Source organism: Leptomonas pyrrhocoris, assembly GCF_001293395.1.
Source record: "Leptomonas pyrrhocoris isolate H10 chromosome Unknown, whole genome shotgun sequence".
Lineage (NCBI taxonomy): Eukaryota > Euglenozoa > Kinetoplastea > Trypanosomatida > Trypanosomatidae > Leptomonas > Leptomonas pyrrhocoris.
The window spans coordinates 309,905-332,986 of NW_015438359.1; the positions used below are offsets into that span (position 1 = coordinate 309,905).

The 23,082-nt window shown below is 60.0% G+C and overlaps 4 protein-coding genes across 6 annotated transcripts; all 4 read left to right on the plus strand.

Moving 5' to 3' along the window:
- Positions 1 to 1,989: 1,989 nt before the first annotated feature.
- ABB37_01937 (hypothetical protein) lies at positions 1,990 to 9,145 on the plus strand (the record flags this gene model as incomplete). The annotated part of the gene is made up of 1 exon (XM_015798640.1): positions 1,990 to 9,145. The coding sequence occupies exon 1, from the start codon at positions 3,224 to 3,226 to the stop codon at positions 9,143 to 9,145; it is 5,922 nt and encodes a 1,973-aa protein (XP_015662118.1). The 5' UTR covers positions 1,990 to 3,223.
- Positions 9,146 to 10,069: 924 nt separating this feature from the next.
- Positions 10,070 to 16,176, plus strand: ABB37_01938 (hypothetical protein; the record flags this gene model as incomplete). Its single annotated transcript, XM_015798641.1, has 1 exon — positions 10,070 to 16,176. Exon 1 carries the CDS (start codon positions 10,519 to 10,521, stop codon positions 16,174 to 16,176), a length of 5,658 nt encoding a protein of 1,885 aa, XP_015662119.1. The 5' UTR covers positions 10,070 to 10,518.
- Positions 16,177 to 16,813: 637 nt separating this feature from the next.
- ABB37_01939 (putative serine-threonine dehydratase) lies at positions 16,814 to 18,084 on the plus strand (the record flags this gene model as incomplete). 3 transcript variants are annotated; one of them, XM_015798642.1, is made up of 1 exon in its annotated part: positions 16,814 to 18,084. In XM_015798642.1, the coding sequence occupies exon 1, from the start codon at positions 17,056 to 17,058 to the stop codon at positions 18,082 to 18,084; it is 1,029 nt and encodes a 342-aa protein (XP_015662120.1). In that variant the 5' UTR covers positions 16,814 to 17,055. The 3 variants fall into 3 exon arrangements, with proteins under 3 accessions (XP_015662120.1, XP_015662121.1, XP_015662122.1); XM_015798643.1 differs by having other exon boundaries at positions 16,834 to 18,084; XM_015798644.1 differs by having other exon boundaries at positions 16,953 to 18,084.
- A 1,288-nt stretch (positions 18,085 to 19,372) lies between these two features.
- On the plus strand, positions 19,373 to 22,309 carry ABB37_01940 (hypothetical protein; the record flags this gene model as incomplete). The annotated part of the gene is made up of 1 exon (XM_015798645.1): positions 19,373 to 22,309. Exon 1 carries the CDS (start codon positions 19,709 to 19,711, stop codon positions 22,307 to 22,309), a length of 2,601 nt encoding a protein of 866 aa, XP_015662123.1. The 5' UTR covers positions 19,373 to 19,708.
- Positions 22,310 to 23,082: the final 773 nt, after the last annotated feature.

Genomic DNA, 23,082 nt, shown 5'->3' on the forward strand with positions numbered 1-23,082 from the left:
TATTCTAAAAAGAAAAAAACCGTTTTTGACCTTCTTTTGTGTATTGTGATCCTTGATGATGCCACTTTCTTCTCTCTTCTCTCTTCTCTCTTTGCGGTAGCGACAAAGGCCCCGGATGAACGCGTCGAAGTCAACCGCAGCAACATCAAACAACAAAGGAAAAGCGGTTAAAGAGTTTTCTTGTGTGATGTATGTGCGACCTGCGCTTGAGGAAGCATCGTGAGAAGTTTAAAAAGAAAATGGGATAAAGGCGATGCATCGGTGAGCAAAGCTGGGTTGAGGGACTAGCCACACACACACACACACAGGCCCAAAAGAAGGCAGCCAACTATGCCACAAGTAGCCGAAGCGCAGAGGATCACGAAACAAAGGGAAACCCATCAACGTAGGGGACATTTTTTTAATTATTATCTGTTCTGTCCCGCGCATTGTGATTGCCCTTGTCTACGTAGTTGGTTTGCTTTATCCGTTTTTTTCTGTTTGTGGATAACGCATCTGGGGTGTCTAGGAGACATGTGTTCTGCATCGCAGCCGCATTCCTAAATCAGCTCTCGGTGAACGAAAAAAAGCTCTTCCGTGCATTCCCCCTCCCTCTTTGTTTTTCTTCTTCTGCTCTCCTGCATACGCACACAAAGTCACCGACGTGCGACCTCACGCGCACGCGCGTCTTCCGCCATTTTTGTGTCACGCTCCTTCTTTTTTTCTCTCTTTCCTTTTTATGGATGGTCTCGAAGCCATCGCATCCGTGCTTGTGTGTGAATTGCTGTTATCGCTGGCGGCAGGGGGAAAAAGAAAACTATATATAAATATCTATAAGTACTTTACTTTGTTTGCGCGTTTCCTCTCTCCCCCCCTCTTACTCTCTGATCTTCGACCACGGAGCTGAACGACTCCCTTCCTCTTTCGGATTCCCGGAGAGGACGAAAAGGGGAGTCGGGGAGGGAAAATCAAAAGACCCGCCTTCTTATTCATCTTCCAAAAAAGAAAAAGAAAGAAGAAGCAGCTGTCAAGCAGGCCGTAAAGAAAAGGAGAGAAGACAACCGACGCACAACCAAGCAAGCGGCCGACCCCCCCCCCAAAAAAAAAAATTGTTCTTATGAAAAGCAATAAAGCCTCTCCCCCCGTAGCGCCGGCCCTCTTTTTTATTTTTTATTTTAAACTCTCCGTGCAGAGCAACCAAAGGAGAGAAGAGAGAAGAAGAAGTTCTCTCGTTGGGTTCGTTGCGCGATTATTTCTTTGTTTATGAATTTCTCGCCAATTTCACCTTCCTTTTTTTTTAACATTATTTTCTTTGAAACGGAGATGGAAAGGGAAAAAAATTAATTGCTGTTGCGCGACAAGAAAACAACGGAGGGAGAGGGGAGAGGGGAGAGGGGAGAAGAGAAGGGCCGTCCCCTCCCCTCCGCCTCCACAAAGAGGAGAGAGGCGCTGTCGTCTCTCTTCTGTCGTTTTTGTCGATGATGTTTTCGTTCACCCCGCACTGCATATCTATTTATATTTATTTGTTTCTTTTTGTTTTTATAGGAAAAAGAGAACCACGACGGCCAAGAACGGCTTCATTCCAGGACTGCTGCTATGCATACCTGGCGTTGAGGGCAACTGCCGCAGCTTCCTTCGGTTGCTCTCGTTCCCACGAGACGCGTCCCTCAGCGAGGAGGGCGAAGGCGTGATGGTTCGTGGAGCCTTAAGAAAGGGGAAAGCGGCTGTCCGCACCTCTTTTTTTTTTTAAAGTGGCTTTACGCATTCAGCTGCAAGCGGAGCTGCTGTTGTTCCGCACTGGAGAAAAAAGAGAAGCGAAAACTGGAATTGGTGAAATGCGGGTTTGGCGCTACGAGACGCACTTCATTGGAGAGTCAACACCGTTCCCTTTGAAGACGAGCTGCCTCTCTTCCTCGTGATCTCTCTATTCGCTTTTCTTCCTTTCCTCGCTCTCCCGTGTCTTTTTTTGTTTGTTCTCTTCATCCTTGCTTCCTCTTCAACCCTTCACCCAGCATTCGTGGAAGATCGTGTGTTTCTCCCCAATCTTACGAGATCCACTGTCGCATACTTCTCTCCTTCAATAGTCGTCGGTGTGATAATTATTTGGCCTTTTCCTCTTGCTTGCTAGTACCACATGGTTGCTGCGCGGAGTGTTGTCGTCTGCTGTTTTTGAAAGTTATCCCCTCCCTCCTTCCCTCCCCTCCTCCTCTCCTCTCCTCTCCCGCCTCGCTGCTGCGGCGATACGCATCTGGAAAGCGAGTTGCCTCCCTTCTTCCCTGCGAGAGAACCAACTACACCCGAAGAAGAGAAGGAGAAAAACACAAAAAGTAATTCCCCCGAAACGACCGTCAGAGAAATTCGTGTACGCCGCGTGAAGAGGGGCTCCTCCGCCCTCGACAAGCTCGCAAAGGAACATCGTCAACAACATCAACGACATAAGAATAATAATAGGAATAACAACGGATCCGGGTGACTTGCTTTGGAGCTTTTCTTCTTGTTTCTTCTGCCTTTTTTTTTCCTTCTTTAAGCGATCACCGACTTCACGAGGGATCTGCATCGCGGATATCACCCTTCCTCCGATTCGTCAGTTCCACTACCTTCAAAACAGCAGCAGCAGCAGCGTTATGGGCGGTCTCCATCGACAAACCTCTGCCCTCTCGTCTCCTCTCTCCTGCCCCTCCTCAGCCGGCGCATTCTCTGCAGTTACACCTAGTGGAATGTAAGCGAATTGTCTGTTTATTATTATTATTGTTTTGGATTTGCTGTTACGCAGAGCTTTTGTGTGATTATCTTTTATATATATTACATTTGTTTTTACCGTGTAGCTCTCCTTCCTTTCTTCTATATATTTATATTTGACTGCTCTTTGGCCTGCGACGTTGTGTGTCGACACTTTTCTTTCTCCCTCTCATCTTGCGCTTGGTACGCTCTTGGTTTTACTTCCCTTTTTCCCTTTTGGTTATACCTCAGCCTTTGTCGGCGGTTGGGGTCCATCGTCTGCTCTTCAGATTTCTTTCTTGTCTTCCTTCGCGCTTCTTTCACACATTCTTTCGCTTGTAAAGCTCGTCTGCGCTGTTGACGACGTCGCGGGTCCTTGGGCGGCAGAAGGGAAAAGAAAACGCTTCCTCCCTCCCCCCCCCCCGTTGCATGCTATGGTGATCGGCGAAACACAGATAATTATATATATAAAATTTTTTCGTGTTCATCAAGGAGAAGAAAGAAGGAGGGAGTACAGCCGTCCGACATGTTTTCGCTGGGCCTCTCCGGGGGGAAGAAGGCCGATCAGCTGCCGCCGCTCTCCCCATCCCCGCTGCGCTCCCGCAAAGATCGTGACACACACCGCACCAACGAGGAGGCAGGGCGCTTCTTCCTCTCTCTCCCGGTCACGACAACCCGATCAACGGACGGGCCGAGCAGCAACAACAACAATAACAGCAGCAGCAGCAACAACGCCAGCAGCACGGAAGCGAGCGTGACAGCGCTGCGTCAGCAGACGACCACGCGGACACCGCCGCCACCACGCGACGACACCCGAAAAGGTGCGCAGGCCCCACCCTTGTCGAACACAACGTTGCACCTCGCACTGACCAGTACGTACACGAGTGAAAGCTGCAGCAGTAGCAGTAATAATCTGGCGTCCCGATCGGTGCCGGTGTCGGGAGCCAATAGTTTAGAGACGCCGTATGTGCGTCGATGGCACACCTGTGCGGGGAGCACAGCTGGTGAGAGCCAACACACCCCACTGCAGCAGCGTCAGTGCAGCAGCTGCAGCATCAACAGCATCAACACCACCAACAACAGTAGTAGCAGCCCCGTCAATATGGGTGCGTTGGGCGGTGTGATGGACCCTCGGCCTCCTCCGCAGCTCACACGCAGCATCGTCTTCAGCAGCCGCGAGAGCGAACCTCGTGTGACGCCGCCTCAGCTGTCTTTCTCATCCGAGTCGAAGGACAACAGCCGCAACGGCGGAGCTGCAGATACGGCGGCTACACCGGCGCACCCCTCAACAAATGTGCCGGACAGCGCGCCCCGTCCGTCTGCGACGCTGCCGCTGACTGGCGTTTACCTCCAACCCTCCACCTTTCGCATTGGTGCGACGGGCCGAGACGTGCTGTGGGCCCTGTACAAGACGAATGGTGTGATTGCGAACTATCTCGATCCGTCGTACTCGGCTGGGCAGGACAGCACGCTCCTCTCCGCACCCCCACCACCGTCCCTCGCGACGTTGACGAATGCAAGTCCGGCGTCCGCCGCAGCGGCATCATTAACGCCGCTGTCATCGCTCGCCGCCACGGGAGAGAGCTATGGGGCGTCAGCAAATGCCTTACACAAAGCGGCGAACAGCAGCAGCAGTAACAACAAAAGTATTAATCATAACCCCCCTCACGGCGGCAGCGGCAGCTCCCCCGTAGTGAGTCTTGCCACGACCACCCTCAGCATGCTTGCAGAGGAGAAGCAGCGCAGCAACCACAACAGCTGCAGCAGCGGCGGCGGCGGCAGCAACGGATCCAACGTCCCCAGTTGTAGCAAAGTGAAGGCGGAGGTGATGCGGTGCCTGAACGGAGCAGGCGGCAGCACTCCGTGCTTACTTTCGTTTGATTACGTCGTCAAACCCGCGCGGTACAAGCAGCTCTCCGAGGAGGAGGCGCGTCTCCTGCGGGAGAACCCCCTCGCCACGCAGCTGTGCGCGACGGGCGTGAATGCGATGGAGGAGGTCGTGCCCGGCACAGCGCGACACGTCGTGCGCGCACCGATGCCGACGACGACGACGACGGCGGCAGCAGCAGCAGCCACAACGACTGCAGGAGGTGAGGCGGCCGAAACGTCTGAGGGCGGTGTAATGGAATGCAACACGGCGGCAGCAGAGGCGGTGAGCGCCGCAACGCAACCACAGCAGCAGCAGCAGCAGAAAGAGCTTTGGCTCAACGAGATGTCCGACACGACTGCGCATCACGAAGCGACGGCAGGAGGGATCTCTGCGGCGCCGCCGCTGCAGCCGCTACAGCGGCGTCGTGCGTGCGGCGAGGTGGTGCAGTCCTGTCTCCACGCCGCGCGTCGTGCCGGCAGCACGCATGGGCAACTTTTCTACTGCGAGCCGCTCCCGCCGAATGCGGCCGGCTTCTTTGCCGCCCACGGCAGCATCAGCCACCTACTCGCCGGCTCCACCGTGGCGGAGGGCGGTCGCCTCATGCCGTCGCCGTTGTGGAACGGCGTGCAGGTGGCCCTCGCCACGATGGCTGTGGGCGAGGAGGCGACGTTTGTGATGGGGCCCGAGGACACCACGCGCTTCTCCGCCCCCCTCGACGGGACGGCATACATCCGCGCCGGCACGTCTGCCTTTTCCTCTGCTGCCGTGGCTGCTAGCGTGGCCAACGCCAGCGGAGGCGCCGGCCCCTCCCTCGGGCACGGCTCGATGGGGGAGCCCCCGCTGCGCTCGCCGATGGTGAACTTCGTGGTGTCTGTACAGGAGCCGCGTGCCATCACCTTCAACACGCCGCACTCACGACACCGGCCATCGCCACACCGCACCAGTCACCCTCCCAGCCTCCGAGCGGGGGACGGCGGCGGCGGTGACGGCGTACGCAGACGGTCACGGAGTAACTCCACTTCGTCGCACCGACGCAGCTCGTCAGCGGCGTCGTCGCCGTCGGCGCAGAGCTCACCAGCGTCCTCGCGGGCCTCGTCGATCGACGCGGCTGCCGAGCGCGGTCGCGGCAGCGGTGGGGCACCACGCGGTCAGCAGCCACCACCGCCACCACCACCGTCACCGCAGCAGCGCAAGTCGTCGCGGCTCTTCCGTGTGCGGGATTGGGGCAAGAAGGGCCGTAGCTCCAGCGGCGACAGAAACGGCGAGAAGGAGCGGAAACCATTGGCGGGGTCGGGGGCGAGCACGCCTTCCTCTCAGCATCAGCAAACGTTTCCAGCGCCGCTGCCACCGCATCCCTCACCCACCCACACCTATCCCCCCCGCCGGCGACGCGGCAGCCACACCGCGCCGCTTTCCATTCCAACAACATCGACCAAAGCAGTGGTGCCCGTTACGGCCGGTCTTGGCGTGCTTCAGCCAACACCGCGGCCGCCCCAGCGAGTCTACTCCCCCGCGCACGGCACCCCCGTGACACCGCCGTCATCGTGGGGTGACGGCGCCGCCGTGTCGGACGACGTGCGTGCCTACGAGGCGGCATCGTACGGCGCGGTGGAACCGGTGGTGGTCGGCCTGCGCCTGCGCGAGCGCATTCCGCTGCTGCCGATCCGGTTCACCAGCGCGCAACCCACGCTGCTGATCAGCGCAGAGCCGGTGGCCGAGGACGGGGAGCAGCAGACAGGCGCGATGGCGTGTGTGCGTGAGGCAACAACTGGAAGGGAAGGAGGTGTGGGGGCGGCGGAGGAGTCGAGCAGCGGAAAGCCTGCCGCGCCTACTCGGTTGCCTGCCGCAGCGCCGGCTGAGAAGAGCGACCAGCGCACCACGTCAAACATGTCCGCCGGTGCGCTCAGCGCGTGCACCACCACCGCCGCGACGACCTCCGTTACGTCGGAATCGGTTAAGCGTCGCGGCATCGTGACAGACGCGCTGCTGTGTCTCCGTGCGAGCAACCTGATGCGGGCGGAGTTGGCCACCTCTTTTCATTATTTAACGCACCGAAGGGGGAAGGCGGAAGGTACAGCATTGAATGGGAAGGAAAGAACGTCGTCGATGCCTGACGGCCCTCGCGCTTCACCGCCTACGATGCACAACCGGAGTCTTGCGAGCACGATGCGATCTGTGCTGGACCGCGTGGAAGTCCGCGACGCTGGCCGCGCTGCGCTCTTCGCGGCAATTATGTACGTCATTGATGGCAAGCTGCTGAGCACGCGCGATCACGCCCGTGTACTGGAGGGCGCTTGCTGTCGCGGTGCTGATGCGAACGGGGCGAAGGCGCGCAACAATGAGCTGCCGGTTGCCGTTGCTGCTGCTGCTGCTGCTGCTGCTGTTGCCAGTCCCACAGCGATCACCCTTACCGGCGCAACGACGGCAGAGGGAAGCGCACGAGGGTCTGCAGCAGAGGCGACATCGGCACCCGCAACGCTGCCGGTGCCTACTCGGTATCTGTGGATGCCGCACTTCCGCGTAAGCGACGCCGTCGGTGCGTTTGCGCGCCATTGGCACAGCGGCGCCTTCAACAGCCGCTGCACGAACAGCAACAGTAACAGTACCAGTCGGCGAGGGACGAGCAGCAGCCAAGGAGCGTCAGACCATCCCAAGCAAACATCCAGCGTTTCTTACCGCACGTTATGGCGCACCCTTGACGAGTTCACGCACTACCCCCACTACACCGCGACCGTCTCCTACACCGTGTCCGTCTTCAACTCCGTCACACGTGCGTACGAGCCCTACGTGTCCCCGGTGCACGCGGCGGGTGGAGCTGCCGCTGATGCTTCTGATGGTGATGGTGTTGGTGGTGCTACGACGCCTCTTATACGCAGCTGCCTCGGCTGTGTCCTGCAGCCATGTTGGCTGGATGCGGTATTGCGGGCGAACCGATGCCCCTGCGGGACCGACATCCACGTCGTCACGCGTGGCCACGCAGCGGAGGCCGAGGAGCGTCTTTTCGTCTGCTCCGTGTTGGCCGACATCACCGCCGCCTCTCAGGAGGCCGCAGCCGCCTTCGTGCCTCCGCACTCCTCGACGTCGGTCGAAGGGGCGGACGTCGGCGGCGAGATGAACACACCCGTCGGCGCCACCGCGACTGCAGGGAAAGGGCGGTGGACGACGCCAGCCGCAGCACCTGGCGCGCCCACCCAACCCACGAACACGACGACGACGACCACCGCAACTGCGTGCTTGACAAGCGCCAACTACCACCACAACCATGCGGACACGGTGACGCCGACAGCGCTAAAGACACATGGCAAAAGCACGCACAACGGCACGGACGAGGCGGCCGCCGTTGCGCTGCGCAGTCTGGCAGCCAGCACACAGCTGCTGAAGCGACGCGGTGGCGAGCAGCGGTACCGTGTACGCGTCTACGCCTACGAGCCGGCCCTGACCTCGCAGAGCTTCTTTGCGTGCTCGCCGAAGGACGGTCTCGCTGCTGCACAGTCTTTATTGGTGGACGCTGCGGTGCTGCTGGGGTATTACTTCAGGGTCTTGGATGGCGTGGCGGACCCCGCGTTGTTGCGGACCGGCGGTGGATTCATCGACGGCTCCTCGCCTACGATGCGGATGCCTCACCTTTCCTGTGCCGTACCACCGGTGCTGCGCAGCAACGCACGCCTCGTCAACCGTAGCGAGGACTCCCGTCAACGTCTGCTCTATCTCCTCTTTGGCGACCAAGGCACCGACGTCCTTGCCGCCGCAATGGAAAGCGCACAGGCCATGGGATACACCTCTCCTTCTTCCACACTTATTGTGGGTGCTCATGCGCACAACACGTCGGCGAACAGGACAGATACCGTTGTCAGCCCCCCAATTGAAGTCGTCGCCGCTGCGATGATGTTCGTCTCTCCGTCCGCGGCGAATGCGACCCCTACGCTGGCGAGTCGTGTCCCCCTCGCGCTGGAACGTGTGCTGCTGAAGGCGCTGCCGATGCTGTACCTTGCGATTTGCCTCTTGACGTTTGGCGCCGACGAGGTGGACGCGTCGCCGGCTGTGCTGTTGGAGCGGTCATACGGGCCGTGGTGGGAGCTGATCAGCTCCCCACAGCAGCAGCAGCAGGAAGACCATCGCCCCTCGGCTCAGGCAGCCACCACACGCAGTGCAGCCACGCCCGCCACTGCTACTACCCCGCCAGCACCGACGGATGAGCAGGCGCAGCTGCTCTTTGGCCGCTACACGGCTCTCGGAGAGTGCTTTCACCACCTGGCCCTTCTCTACGCGGAGTTGCCCGGATTTCATTCGCAGAGTTGGGAGGCGTGCAGCATGGCGCTCTTCTACCTCCCCCGTGCGGCGTCCCTGTGGGCACTGTGGGGTGAGCTGTCGAGGCGGCTGGGTCACACGAAGGAGTCAAGCACAGCACTGGGAGTCGCGGTGCAGCTGTTGACGACGCCGGCGGACGAGACGGCGGACCGCAAGGCCGGTCAGGCGCTTCCGTCGGGACGGCTGACGGAGGCGTCGATCTCGCCGGAGGAGCCGGTGGATTGGCGGAGTCGGGCCGCACTTCTACGACACCTGCGCGAGCGGGTGTAAAGGAAAAGGGAGAAGGGAGGCAAACCAACAGACAAAGAAAAGAAGCAGCAGAGAAGAGAGAGTCGTGTGTAGGCAGCGAACAAGCAAACAAACAAAGCAAACACGACAGGGACGCTTTTATTATTATTTACGTTTTGAGGTATTTGGTGTTTTCACGTTCCCTCATTTATTTATTTCTCTCTCTCGCTCTCGCTCTTTAAGATTCTGTTGTGTCGTCACCCTTTGCGACGGTGGCGGCGCTCATTTTCTTTGTTTGCCCGTGTCGTTGGTTTCGATGGCTTCTTCCTTTATCCGGCCGCCTTTCCTTCTTTCAACTCACGCGTTCTTCTCCTTCTTCTTTCCAGATTTGCTTGTGCCTTTTCTTTCCTCCTCTGCTGAAAAGGACAGTCAACATCCATCAGGGGCAGTACGTGGATCGTTACACCACCACGGTAGCGAAGTGGCTCCTTAACGGCTCTCCCCCATGGCGTGAGCGTTCAGCCCAAGTCTTGCAGGCGATCAGGTCTACTGCACACACAGGAGGAGCATCCCCCAAAAAGCATCTATCTTCTCATCGCGAAGTAAAAGGTGGCTGTTGTTAACGCTTAGCAAGAATGAAAGAGGAAAGGTAGTGCGCATGTAAGCTCTTCCTTCTTTTTTTAAAACGAAAAACTGGTTTATCGATCAATCGCACATGCTGTCTGATGAGCACCATGCCCGAGCGGCCCGACGGAGCATTTCCCATCCCAGTGAACGCCTTCACAAAAGCGGAGAGGGAATTCAAGTCTCGTTTTGCGGCTTTTCCGTTTCACCTCCGCCTCCCTCTCTTCTTTCGCCCCTCCTTTCTTTCACGGATCAATTTATTATTATTATTGTTTTCTCGCTTCGGATGGAGCGTCCTCCTTTGCATATCTTATCCGGCCTTTTACACGGACCTTCTCTTCCAGTGCGTGTACGCGTAGCTCACTGAGACTGCCGAGGTGCTGCAGCGTCGCTTCACGGGTTTGCCGCCCCCCTCCTTCTCCTTCTCTCCCCTCCATCCTTCACTTACGCATCGTTTTGTGTGTCTGCACTGTGCAGGGAAGAGTCTCACACCGTCGAGCGACAGCATTTTTTTCCCCCCAAAAGAATAAGAACAATAGCCTCCTCCGCAACCAAGAAGCGGGTTGGGGAGTGGGGCGGGGGGACTGCGCAGCCTCTCTGTTTCCAGTACGCTTTTTTTTTAATTCTTGAGGGGTTCTCCTCTCTCTTTCGAAGACGGCACAACTACTCGACTGAACTCGCTGCGCCCTTCTTTTCCCCATTTGCGGTGTTCAACACCCTCTGCGCTGAGCGACTTCATCCTTGGTTTTCTTGAATTCAGTCCTTTCTCTTCCTCTCCGCACGCCTGAGACATGGAAAGGGCGGCGACGACGTCCAGCGAAGGCAGTTCCACGAGCATCGAGCTACACCTCGGTGGTCGCGCCTCACACGTCACGCTGCACGCCGCCCCGCACGCCACCGTCGCCGATTTGCTCTCCGCCGCCATCGTAGCGGCAGCTGCCTCCCCGGCCGCCGTCGCTGCCGCCTCGCTGACGCCACGCGTACTCGCGCGGGACTACGACTGCGTGGACACGACTGGAAATCAAATTGCCCTGCCCACGCTGGCTTCTGCGGCTCCTGCGTCTCTCATCGTGACAGAGAAGAGCAGCGGCCGTGGCAGCCACAGCAACCCCCACCACAGCAGCAGCAGCAGCAGCCGTGGCAGAGGACGAGGTAGAGGACGTGGGAGAGGGGGACGCGGAGCCGCTGGTGCTGGTGGTGGTCGTGGCCGCGGCGGCGCTGCCGCGAGGGCGCGACTTCCTCGCGGAGGCAAGAGCAGCCGCCACAGCAACGATGGCGGTGACGAGGAGGACGGCACCGACGCGAACGGTAGCCACGCGGACCGGGATGCCGAGGACGAGGGAAGTGGGGTAGAGGATGGTACGAGCAGCGTCGAAGAAGAGGAGGGCGATGACGAGGATGGCGTGGCGGGGCAGGAGGACAGCAGCGAGGACAGCGATGACGAAGACGACGCAGCCGAAAGCAGCGGCGAGGACGAGGAAGGTGCGAGCGACACGGAAAGCGAAGAAGAGGAGGTCGTAGACGAGGAGGAGGCGAGCGACGGCTCGTTCTCCAGGTCGACCACCGCCAGTACAGCGACGACGACGACGACGACGACGACGCGCGCACGACGTGGTGGACGCGGTACAGCAGCAGGATCGTCAACTGCTTTGCCCGGGCGCGGTCGTGGCCGGGGTCGTGGCCGGGGTGCCGGCCGCGGGGGTCGGCCGCCTGCCTCCGCGCCGTCCGCGTCTTCGCTTCCTTCCGTTGCGCCGGTGAGCTCGGCTGGGGGTGCTCCCACTGCCTCCGCCCAGCCGCCTCGGCGCACCCGCCGCGCCGCCGCCACTCCGCTGCTTTTTACACCCGACGGCCTACCTATTAAACGAAAGCGCGGGCGACCCCCGAAGAGTCAGCAGTTGGCGTTTGCGGCTGCCGTCGCGGCCGCCGCTGCCGCTGCGGCGTCTTCAGCTGGTGGTGTCGGGACGACCTCGCAACCCACCGAGAAATCCGCGCGACGGACGCGGCGAGGTGCCACCTCGGATGCGCCAGCAGCGGAGGAGGTGAAGCCACGCCGTGGTGGTCGGCGACGTCGCGTAGACGTCATTGCGGAGGCCCACGCCACAGCGCAGCGTAAAGCGGACGCGGCCGCACCGTCTATGACGGCAGCAGACAAGGAGAGCGTCGTCACGGTGACCGGGTTGGAGGAGATCGGCGTGTCTGCGGGCACAACACGTGGCGGACGACGTGCAGCCGCCGCCGCTGCAGCAGGAGGAAGCGTTGTGGAGGCGACGTCGAAGCGCAGCCGCTCGCCCTCCTCGTCATCGCTCGCCGCCACTGCCGCTGCTGCTGCGGGTGACGTCGCGGATGGCGCGATGGGCGGACGGGCTGGTCGGCCGTCGCGTTCAAGCAGCGCGTCTCCACATTCTACGCCGCCTACTGTGGGCGCCGCAAAGGCCGTCGCGGGAGGTGCGGTGGACGATTGGTCGAGGCCATCCGAAGGAAGGCCCGAGCTCTCGGCGTACTCGCTGCGCGCGCAAAACCTGGCGTCGCTGGAGCAGCAGCAAAGGCGGCAGCGTCTACACGAGGAGGAAGAGCTGGCCTTGCGGACGCCACGGCGGCGGGTGCGGCTGACGTACAACGTCTTCTATCCAACGCCATCGTTGTTTTCGCCTGCTCCTGCCGCCGCTGAGGCCGCTGCCGGCCAGGATGGTCCTGTGACGCCGGCGTTGTCGCGATACGCGTGGAACACCGCCCCGACTGCCTTCTCTGAATTCCCGCAGGTGCAAACTTCGCTGTCGGCGCTGCTCCAAGAGGTTTCTTCACGTGCTGCAGCTGTCGTCACTGCTGTTGGAGCGTCACCCGCACCCACAGCAGCCCCGGCAGATGTGGCGGATTTGCAGGTGTTGAGCACCGAGGCGTTGCGCACGGTGGCGGGGTGGCGCGCCGGTGCGCATCGCACCCCTTCACTGCTGCTGAGCCACCCGTACGCACCGTGGCTGCTGCCCGGCATACGTCTATACCGTGTCTCTCCGTGGAAGGCTTATTGCAGCAACAGCGAAGCCGCTAACGACAGCGATCAGCTCGCCATAAAACAGCGCCAAAGGTTGAAGAGCGAGAACTTGCCCGTGAAGCATGAAGTGGACGACGACGACGACGAGGAGGAGGAGGGCGGCCGTTCCCCCTTACTCCTTCGCCCCCACCACCACCACCATAATCACAAAGCTGATCACGCGACGTCGACACCGCGGTACTGGTGCTACGCAAATCAATCGCTCGTTGTCCCGCTCGTCGTCGGCGGGTGCGTGCAGCTCGTCAACCCGGAGAGCAAAGACAAGAGTCACCAGTGGACCGTCTACGTGCGTGGGTTGTGGAACGGACACCCGGAGGAGGTCGCCAATCCGAATCCCAGCTCGTCATCCTCTCCGCCTGCCTCGCCCTCCACGGTCACGCAACCCGCGCCACTGTCAAAGGGGAGTGCGCCGGGCATGAGCGAGTCGCAGACCTCGACCTTCAGCACCTCCGTCGCGAGTCCGAACGACTACTTATCCGACTTCATTGAGAAGGTGGTCTTCGTATTGGATGAGAGCTTCGTGCCGTGCGTGCGCACCGTCGCGTCCGCTCCATTTGAGTTAAGCGAGGTGGGGTGGGGGGAGTTCATTGTTTCCATCCACGTACATCTGAAGCTCCCCGCCCACACCCGCGCCGCGAAGCGGACGCGGCGCCAACTTCTCCAGTACTACTGCGGCTACAACGGACGAACGGTGATGCAGACCGCAGACGGGCGCGGTACGAAGCCGCAGGACCCTGTCTCCACCTTCATGGGAGGCGGGGCGCGCGATCCGAACAGTCTGTGGACTGCCTTGGCGACACCTCTGCCGACGACTGCGGGATCGATGCCGCCGACGCCCGCGCGTCCGCTGGCCGATCTGCGCGACCAACTGCAATACGACAGTCTGCTCGACATCAACTCCAACAGCGGGGCGCGCATGACGTACTATCGTGGCCCGTATTTGCCCCCGCACCTTGAGTCCTGCGACGTCTCCTCCGCGAGCGAAGGCAGCACGAGCGAAGAAGAGGCGGAAGAGGAGGAGGATGCCACGGACGGGAAGAGGACGGCGAACTCCGCAGGCGCCTCCACCGACGAAGGAGGACCGGAGGCCACCACTCGGCGAAGTGGAGCTGTCGGAGAGAGCAGGCGCTCGAATGACGTCATACTCGGTGGCGCGGTGAGTCGAGACGCGAGTGAGGAGAACCGTACGAGCGCCGTCGCTGCGGCTGCCACTGCCATCGACTCCGCCCCGACATCATTCCCCGCCCAACCGGAACTGCCGCCATCCAATCCGTCGGCGTCCTCTTCGCCGTCGCGCAGTGGCAGTGCAACGCCGAATGCGACCTCGCAGGACGCGATGGGTACGCTCTCCCATCGAATGACCCCTTCCAACGGCAACCACAGCAACAGCAACAGCCTCAGCCCCACTGGCGGAGCGGCAGAGGTGGACCCCGACGCCCTTCTGGAAGGAAACGTGGGGTGCACCTCTCGAGCAGCGACCTCACCGTTGTTGCGCACCGTCGGTGCTCTCCCTTCCTCGCCGCCGCCGGCTGCCCGTCGTGGCCCGGGCCGTCGTCCGCGTCGCTTTGGATCGGCCGCCTCTTCACCTTCAGCGTTGGGCGGACGTGGTGGTACTCCTGGCAGCGCGACGGCGACGACGACAGGAGCTTCTGCACCTGCCGTGGGGAAGAAGCAGTTTGTTGAGGTGCACGTCGGGCACGGCAGCAACGCCGTGGTGCTTCAGCATTTGCTGCGCTTCAGCCACCGCCCCCGCTACCCAGCCGCCATCCCGCCTGCACGGGATCCGCGCACGCAGGGCCCGCGACCGGAGCTGCTAGGCTACACGATGGTGGCGGAGCCGGTCGTGACGGAGCAGTACGATGAGCTGGTTATCCCATTGGACGTGTTCTGTGATGCCGATGGCGATACACCGAGGAGTGACACGACAAGCGACTGTGCCGCGGCCGACGGCGCCAGCTCTGCGCCGATGACGAGAGCGATTTCTCAGCCCCGTGTTCAACGAGTTCTGGAGGCAGCGAGCAGACTGGAGGCTCGTCTTCGCGCTACGCTGCGCCGCCAGCTCTCCCTCCACCTCCACGCATCATCCGCAGCCGGGCAGCCCAGCAACTTTGTGCTGCCGCTAAGCAACGTCGAGGCGCAAATTTTGGGTCACCCGGGCGGCATCTCCGCCTGGCCCAACGTGGTGGACTACGGGAACGGCATCGAGCGCGACACGGCGTACACCGCCGCCTACCTCAGCAGCGTTGCCCGCAGCGCGGAGGAGGACGGCTGGCTGTCCGCGTCGCTGCGGCAGACCCGCAAGGACTTGTTTCGCTCGCCCACGCAGCTGTGCGCGCTGGTGCCACTGCTGTCCGACGGCGGCGACGCAGAAAACGATGCGCGTGTGGAAGAGGAGCCTCACGCGTCGAGCCGCCGCCGCAGCAACGACAACGACGACGACGACAAAGGCAGCGCATCGAAGGGGGTACCCACCGTCGATCCACCCTTCTCGTTGGCCAAGAACAGTAGCAACATGGCGTGGGTGACGGCACTCGAGTATGACCTGGCCGCGCTACTGATGCGGCTGCCGTCTGCTACAGCACACAGCGTCTTCTTCGATTTGCTGCTGCCACGCGCAGATGAGCTCGGGGCGGCAGTGTGGACGGATGTGCGTCGTGGCATCGCCGCCTTCTGTAATCAGCACCAACACCAGAGCAGCACGAAGTCGGCGGCGACATCTGCCTCCTGCGTGAAGGACGAGCCGCTCTGGGGGACGTCGGCGCTGCAGCAGCCGGATAGCAACGGCGAAGAGCAGACGCACGTCGGCGTGGGTGATGGCAGTGCACAAGGAGGGCCGCCGCCGCAACACCAACTTTTCTCGTCGTCTAATGCAGCGGTGGTGGACGAGATGCTGATGTCGTCCCCCGCGCATTTGTCGCGCGCCTACCCGCTGTGCACCTTGCGCAGCACCGACACCGGTATCGCCGCCCTGCGCAGCAGCCACACGACGGCCGCCTCTCGTGCCCCATCAGCTTCCATACCCTTCTCCACTTCTACTCATGCCGCTGCGAGCACCACCGTCAACGCGCAGGCTGGCTTATTGAACTTGGGCGCCTCGGCCGCATCGGCCACGGCGCACCATCCCACCCACGCCAGCGTCGCGGCAAAGACGGCCGCATCGAGTCCGCTTCTTTTCCACGCCAGCGGTGGCGGCGGCAGCAATAGCAGCAGTCACGGGCACGCACAGCAGGAGGCATTTATGGCCTCGCTGCTGCGGGACGGCCAGACACGCGGCAGCTTCGGGCACGACGGCGACGTGGCGCAGCTGCTGTCGTGGCGGACAGCTTTGGAGAGTTCGATTGACGCGATGCGAGTCGAAGTCGCGCGTCGGCAGGCGGCGTCGGTGCTGGAGGAGCTGTAGCGGCGTCCTCGATGCAGGGGCGGCACCCCCAAGGCTATTGGCCTTTCTTTTCTGTTTGTTGTTCTCTTCACCCAACGCGAGCCAACGACCAGTGACGCGGTCGGCGCGTCGTGCTCCGTGTTTCCTTTTTTCTTCCTGTTGCGTATCTGTGTGTGTGTGCGGGTGTGAAGTGTTGGATGGCTTTGAATCGTTATAAATATATAAAAATATATATATATATTGATTTGCCAAAGGAGAAGGGAGCTGCGATGGGCCAAACCAGAGGGCGGACGAAGGGGGTGAAGAGGGAGGACAAGGAGGGGAGGGAGAGTATACGACACGCGTGGATCTTTCCAGCATTCCATTACCGCGTTATGGCATGAGCTTGCAGTCCGCCCCTCCCACACATTCACCCCCCCCCCCCCCAAACCAACCAAGTAGCTGACTCCTCTGCTCGTCGTCTACGTGCGGCTATGCTTGCAGCTACCACCACGACAACTAAAAAAAAAGGGCATCACGAGGCGGGTGGTGAGTGCACCCTTGTTGCTGGCGGCGTGTTTTGGCGCCTCCGCAAGGAACTCTAACGCTTACTCTCTCTCTTCACCGTACTCATCTCTCCCCGCCTCCCTTGCGCTCTTTGCTTTCCGCAACACCGCCGAGTGCTTACGTCCCCTTACTAGATATTACTTCTGCTATTGCCACTGGTACTTTTCTCGTCCATCGCCTCTGTACTGCCTTCTTTTCTTTTCCTATTTGGTTCTCCTCTCCCCTTCTGCGTGCGCCGCGCATTGCTCCTCAGAATTCCACTCATATATATATATAGTAAGTAAGTAAGTAAGAAAACACCGCCCCCGAGGAATTCAAACAGAATAATAATAGTAATAATAATAGAAAAAGGAAATGCCGACTGTTGGTGAGATAATGTCCGCCCGCAAGGCGCTGGACGGCTACGTCTACGAGACCCCGATGATCGCCAGCAACGCCCTGCGCGGCAAGACCCGCCACGAGAGCGTAATGCTCAAGTGCGAGAACCTGCAGCGCACCGGCAGCTACCACATCCGTGGCATGACCTACCGCGTCATCCGCGCCAAGGAGGCGGACCTGGGCATCAACAACTTCATCACGCACAGCAGCGGCAACGGCGGGGCGGCGCTGGCGTGTGCAGCGAGCAACTTCCAGAGCAAGGCGCACGTCGTGGTCCCCGAGGACACGAACTCGCTCATCACGCGCAGCATTCACCACTACCAAGGCAACTTCTACTACTGCAAGCCGGACCTGAAGAGCCGTGTGGAGGAGGAGGCGAAGCTGCTCGAGGAGTTCAACCGGCCGGCCGGTAAGCAGCAGAACCGCGCGATTGTGATCAACCCATACGATGACGAGGCGGTCATCACGGGCCACGGCACGGCGGGGATTGAGCTGATGCTGCAGACCGACTGCGCGGTGGACTGCGTCGTGGCTCCTGTCGGTGGCGGTGCTCTCGTATCGGGCGTGGCGATCGCAGTGAAGGGGATGAAGCCGCACGTCGGGGTCTTTGCGGCGGAGCTGGCGGACCCGCCAAACCACTACACCGACTTCAAGCGCGGGGAGTCCTTGGCGGCGCGGCAGCAGCGCCACGGCCTCTCGCACCACGAGGCCGCCGCGAAGGGCAACCGGCATGGCATCCGCACCCCGCTGACGGACTTGGCGACGCGCTACATTGACCGCTACGTGGACGGCGTGATTCACGTGACGCCGGAGGAGATGAAGTACGCCTTCCGCTACGTGTACGAGCGGTGCAAGCTGGTCGTGGACACGAATGCGGCGATTGCCGTGGCGGCTGTGCTGTCGTGCCCGCCGGCGCTCGACAACTACCGCCGTGTGTGCGTGGTGCTGTCGGGCGGGAACGTGGATTTGAATGACATTCCCAAGCTAGCCGTGTCGCGATTGTAGGCGCTGCTGAAGAGAGAAAAGGAAGAACGTGCCTCGGTCTTCAAAAAGACCAAATAGGAGGCCGCGTTCCGTGACGTAGAAAGGAGGTGGGGAGAGGGGAGGTGGGGCGGACCCATGCCTATACACGCACCCCTACACGTACACATGGTATCGGTCTCCTCCCCACCCCGATTCATTAGCGGAGTGGCAGCACAACGCGCCGTGGCTCTTGCGGTGGCGCGGTGGAACGGATGAAGGAGCCACAAATCAACCACGTTGCCGTTTTCTTCGCTGTCAGGCATTTTTCTTTCTTTTTAATTCCACCGAAGAAGTGCCTTTTTCAAAAGTCAGTAAGCTAAAAGAAAAAGTTTTGTTTTGAGTCTCCCAAACAACACAAGAGAAAGAAAGAGAAGGGAAGAGAAAGAGCCCTTAAATGGGGAAGCTGGTGAGAGACGAAAGTGTGATGGAAGCAGCTACGACCGGAGCAGAAAGAGAAAAACCAACAACTGAAGTGTACTCCCTGCGTGGTGCTGCACTGGTGTCATCACCGTTTGTATTCCTTTAGCATTGCGTAGAAAAGGCAGTGATCGAATAGTTTTATCCGTTTTTGTTTCGGCTTACTCGCCTTTTTCCCTTTCTTTTATTTTCTAAAAAAAAAGGATAACGGATTGTGCTGCAGAACAAGGGAACAGTGGAAAGGGCGTAGGCCAATAATGGTATACCCGCATCTCAGACAGATGCACATCGTTGCTTTCCGCCGTGGTTTTTCTTTTCTTCCTCCTCTCTTTCCTCTCTTGCAAGAGCAAGTATCTCGTGTGTGAACTTCGTGATACCCCGCGTCCACCGATGTGTTTTCTTCTTGTCCAAGTGGGCGTGTAATGCTGCATTATATTTATTTAATCCTTTTCTTCTCTGTGTGTGTGTGTGTGTGTGTGTGTGTGTGTGTGTGAGACGAGGCTTCTTGGAGCTGTGCAACTCATCGATATCGCGTCGCGCATGTGCTGTTATGTAAAAAGAAGGAAAGGAAAGAGATAACGAGCAATACAAGTGAGTTTTTGTGGTAGGCGGTGCCGCGGCGCCTGCTCCTAAGTGTTATTCTTTCTTTCTGCGGAGCTCCAGACCTCGATAGTGAGAGAGTGAAAGGAAAGGGAAAAGATGGTACCGCGAGGTCGTATGCGCGTCAACGCGTCGTGCCTCGAGCGGCTCATCTTTTCAAACAAAAGAAACGACATCTTCAATTGCAGCTGCGTCGACGCACTTTTCTCTTCCCTTATTCACTGCGGTTTTTTTCTTCTTCTTCTGGCGTTTCAGCTCAGGCCTTTTTGCGTGTTCAAGCAGATAGGTCGAAAAGCCACTCTGAATGAATTGATCCGTGAAGTTCTTTTTTATTCTCCAACGCTAACACGTACTCCTCCGACTATCGCATACAAGTTTGGAACCCAACCGACACATCATTGTTGTCGCTGTCTCATAGAATCTTTGGGACTCGCTGCATAGAAGTACACATAGAGCCACTTCATTTTTTCTTTCAATCTTATTTCGACGGGGCCATTGCTGTTCGCTGTAACGCTCTCAGTCATCCATACAAATACATAAGCATACACATACACATACCTTTTTCTGAGGTCTGCCGTCCTTCTCAGCGATGCCGTTCGATTCCTCTTCCTCCTCCTCCTCTTGGGCTGCGTCCCCGGCGGTGTCGGGCAGCGGCCAGCCCCGAGGAAACGCCCGCTTCAGGACGTCGATGCAGATGGACGGGCAAACGTGCATCCTTGTCGGCAGCGCAAAGCGTGATGCGCCGCCCACCGGTAAAGCAACCGATGGAAGGCAGGAAACAGTAGGACTCCCCACAGAAGGGAACATGCCTCCGCCAGTATCACCTGCTCGGCGACGTCGCATCTATTCCTCTTTCTCGTCTTCCTCGGCTACGTATTCGGACTATTCCTACTCGGCATCATCTGACAGGTTGAGAGGTACGGAGAGGAGGAGCACGGCGACGACGATGGGTGCAAACGCCGTCATAACGGACACCGGCGCAGACGGCAACGCTGGGGTGCTCACACACGGAGCAGGGAGAGCATCTTCTGCTGCTGCTGCTGCTGCTCAGCCCGCCCTCGTACCGAGCACGGCGCTCTCTCCTGACCCCTATGCGCAGGTGCAGCAACAGTTGCATCACCCACGCCTGTCTGCCCAGCAGGTGCGTCGTGGCGGTAGCGCGGAGGCAGCGTTGCAGAACCCTGCGGGTGTCCCCGGCTGGTGGTCGTGTGAGAGCTCTGTGCTTCCTGACGGCTCCGCGGCGTCATCGTCGTCGGCGTCGTTGTGTGCCATCGGCGTAGCTGCAGCAGCAGCGGCGGCCAACACGCAAGCGGCGCTGCCGGGGAGAGAAGTACGTGTAATGGAGCCAAAAACAAAAGGAGGCGATCGCGTCCAACGAGGGGACCTAACTCTGCTATTGAAGAAGACGAAGGCGTCTTCAGCTGATGTGGCGGTCTTGCCGTCGACATCGTCATCGTCGTCGTGTGGGTGCGCAACGAGCTGCTCGTGCCGCACAGAGGAGGATAATGACGATGATGCCTCCGACGCCGGCACCACCCCGACCGACACGAGCCGCAGCAGCGATGACGGCTCGGACTACCCATACAGCGCATCGAGCTGCAGCTGCTGCCGCCACCCTTATGCCGCCTCTTCCGCGCACAGCCGCAGCACCCCAAGCACCACCACCGAGCCGTCGACGTTGTGTAGCTCCTGTGCGGCAGCGGCCCGCACGCACGTACTTCACTTCCCTTCTACGCACGACAAGAGACACGGAGGGCGTGTGTCCCTCACCTCAGCGGATCGACGCCGTCCTGCACACCGAAGCACGCCGTTCGTAGAACAAGATGTTTTCCTCGACGCCGTGCGCGGCAACACGATGTGGGCGGAGGTGCCACCGCTGCTTCACCTTTCCATGCCTGCCAACACGTCTCGCGGGAAGGACGACATGGCGGTGCGCGCAGGGCGGGAAAGGGCCGAGCTGAGAGCCGAATATATTCGACAGGCTGCCCTGCTCGCGGGAGGTAAAACGACGACGACGGCGCCAATGGAATCCGCTGATCTCGCTACAGCAACGAGTGCGACGGCCCTGCGGCTTTCCTCCAGTACGCAGACGGACGAGGACACGGAGGAAACGACGACCCGTGCGGCACGAGAGGCCGCCGAAAAGCAGCGCGACGCCCTTCTGGCGGAGGAGCGCCTCCGCGGACTCGCCGCGGCGCAGTGTGCGGAGGTGGCCCTCCCCATGATGCAACGTGAGCTCGAGAGCTACGAGACGCGCGCGTCAGCGCTGCAGCAGCACCAACTCGATGTGCTGCGGCAGCAACTACAGGACTACCAGACACGGATCGAGAACCAGCGGAAGGAGTGGGCCGCGGAGCTGGACGGGCACCGTGCGCGATGGGAACTGGAGCAGCAGCGCACGCGAGAGCTGGAGGAGCTTCGGCAGAAGACAGGTCGCAAGGATCAGGCCACTTCTTTCGACAGCGACAACGAGAGAGCTGCAACTGACACGGCGAAACACGCCGTGGGCACGCAGCATTCCGACGGGTCGCTCGAACGGCTGGCCGCCGTGCAGTCGGAGGCTGCGGCCTGGCTCACGAACTGCCTGCTCTCCTTCGAAGAAGACGCCCGACGGGACGTGGAAGCGACAGAGGAAGAGGCCCGTCAGCAACTGTGCCACGTGCTGGAGGGACCGTCACGGCGGGTGCTGCTGCGGTGTCAGATGGAGGTACTTCAGTGGCAGCAGCGGTGTGTGGACGAGCGGCGGACCGCGGCGTACACGGCGGAGTTGCGTGCACTACAGCTGCAGGAGGCAGCTGAACGACAGGAGGTAGCGTCGCGCAGCAGCGATGGCCTGCGTTATTTGTGGGACGAGCTGCAAGAAAGACGACGCCGCACCGATGCTGCGGCGGTGCAGCGCGAGGCACAGCAGACGCGTCAGCGAGCGCGACACAGCCGTGAAAGAGCTCGCGTCTTTACGCGAGGCACACGCGGAGACGGTGCAGCACGTCCAGCAGTTGCGCCTGCAGCTTCTGCACGCCCTGCGCATGCCGACCATCACCCTTCCCGAGGATCCCGCGTCGACACGAACACCACCGCCGCCGGGAGCACCTTTGATGGACGCCGCCTACGCCTACGCAACCGCCACGGCTGGCCACGAGGGCTGCGAGGAAGGACAGCACCGCAGCGGAGCAGCGGAACACGTCGCTAGGGAAGCTCAAGCGACGGCGACGGCGCGGTCGTCTGCGGGTGCAGTTCTGTGGACCGTGGACGACGTACCCGTGCATCGCCGCTTTGCGCGCGCGCATCAGGAGGCGCTACGTGTCGTGCGTGCCCAATGCCGTACGGTGTGAGTGCACTGGAGAGTCGAAGAAGGGGAGGGGAAATATGGTCACCGCCGAGGTGTCGTGCAACGCTGGGGTGGAGAAGAAAAGGGGGGGGGGAGCGGGTAGAAGGGGGCACGTCTACCAGTTTGATGCTTCTGAAACGAGTAACAGCAACCCGAAAAGAACGGCCAAAGACGGAGAACGACGTGGCTTGCTTGTCGAGTGAACCCACGGCGATGATGTGTGCATTCGCGCTTCGTGGCTGTTTCCGTAGACCCCGTAGCGCTGCGACGCGGCTATGAGGGGGTTTCTTCTTTGAAAAAGCCCTTTCTATATTGCTTTCTTCTTTAAACGTTTACCTATAGAAATTCTCTCTCTGTTTTTTTGGAGGATTCCGAAAGAAAGCGGCCGTGCACTTCATTTCTCCTTCTCCTCCTCTTCCCTCTTCTATTGCAGATGTTGCCGCGTACGGGCCCATCGGGATAAGCAAAGAGGAGGAGTGTGTGTGTGTGTGTGTGTGTGTGCCGTACGGTGCAGTCATCGAGCGCAACCACGAATTCGCACAGAAGGGAAAATTCATTGGGCTTTCGTGTGATATTTCTCTGCGTGGCGTTGTGGAAAGGAAAGGAAAGGAAGGCTTTTCTTTCCCTTCTCTACC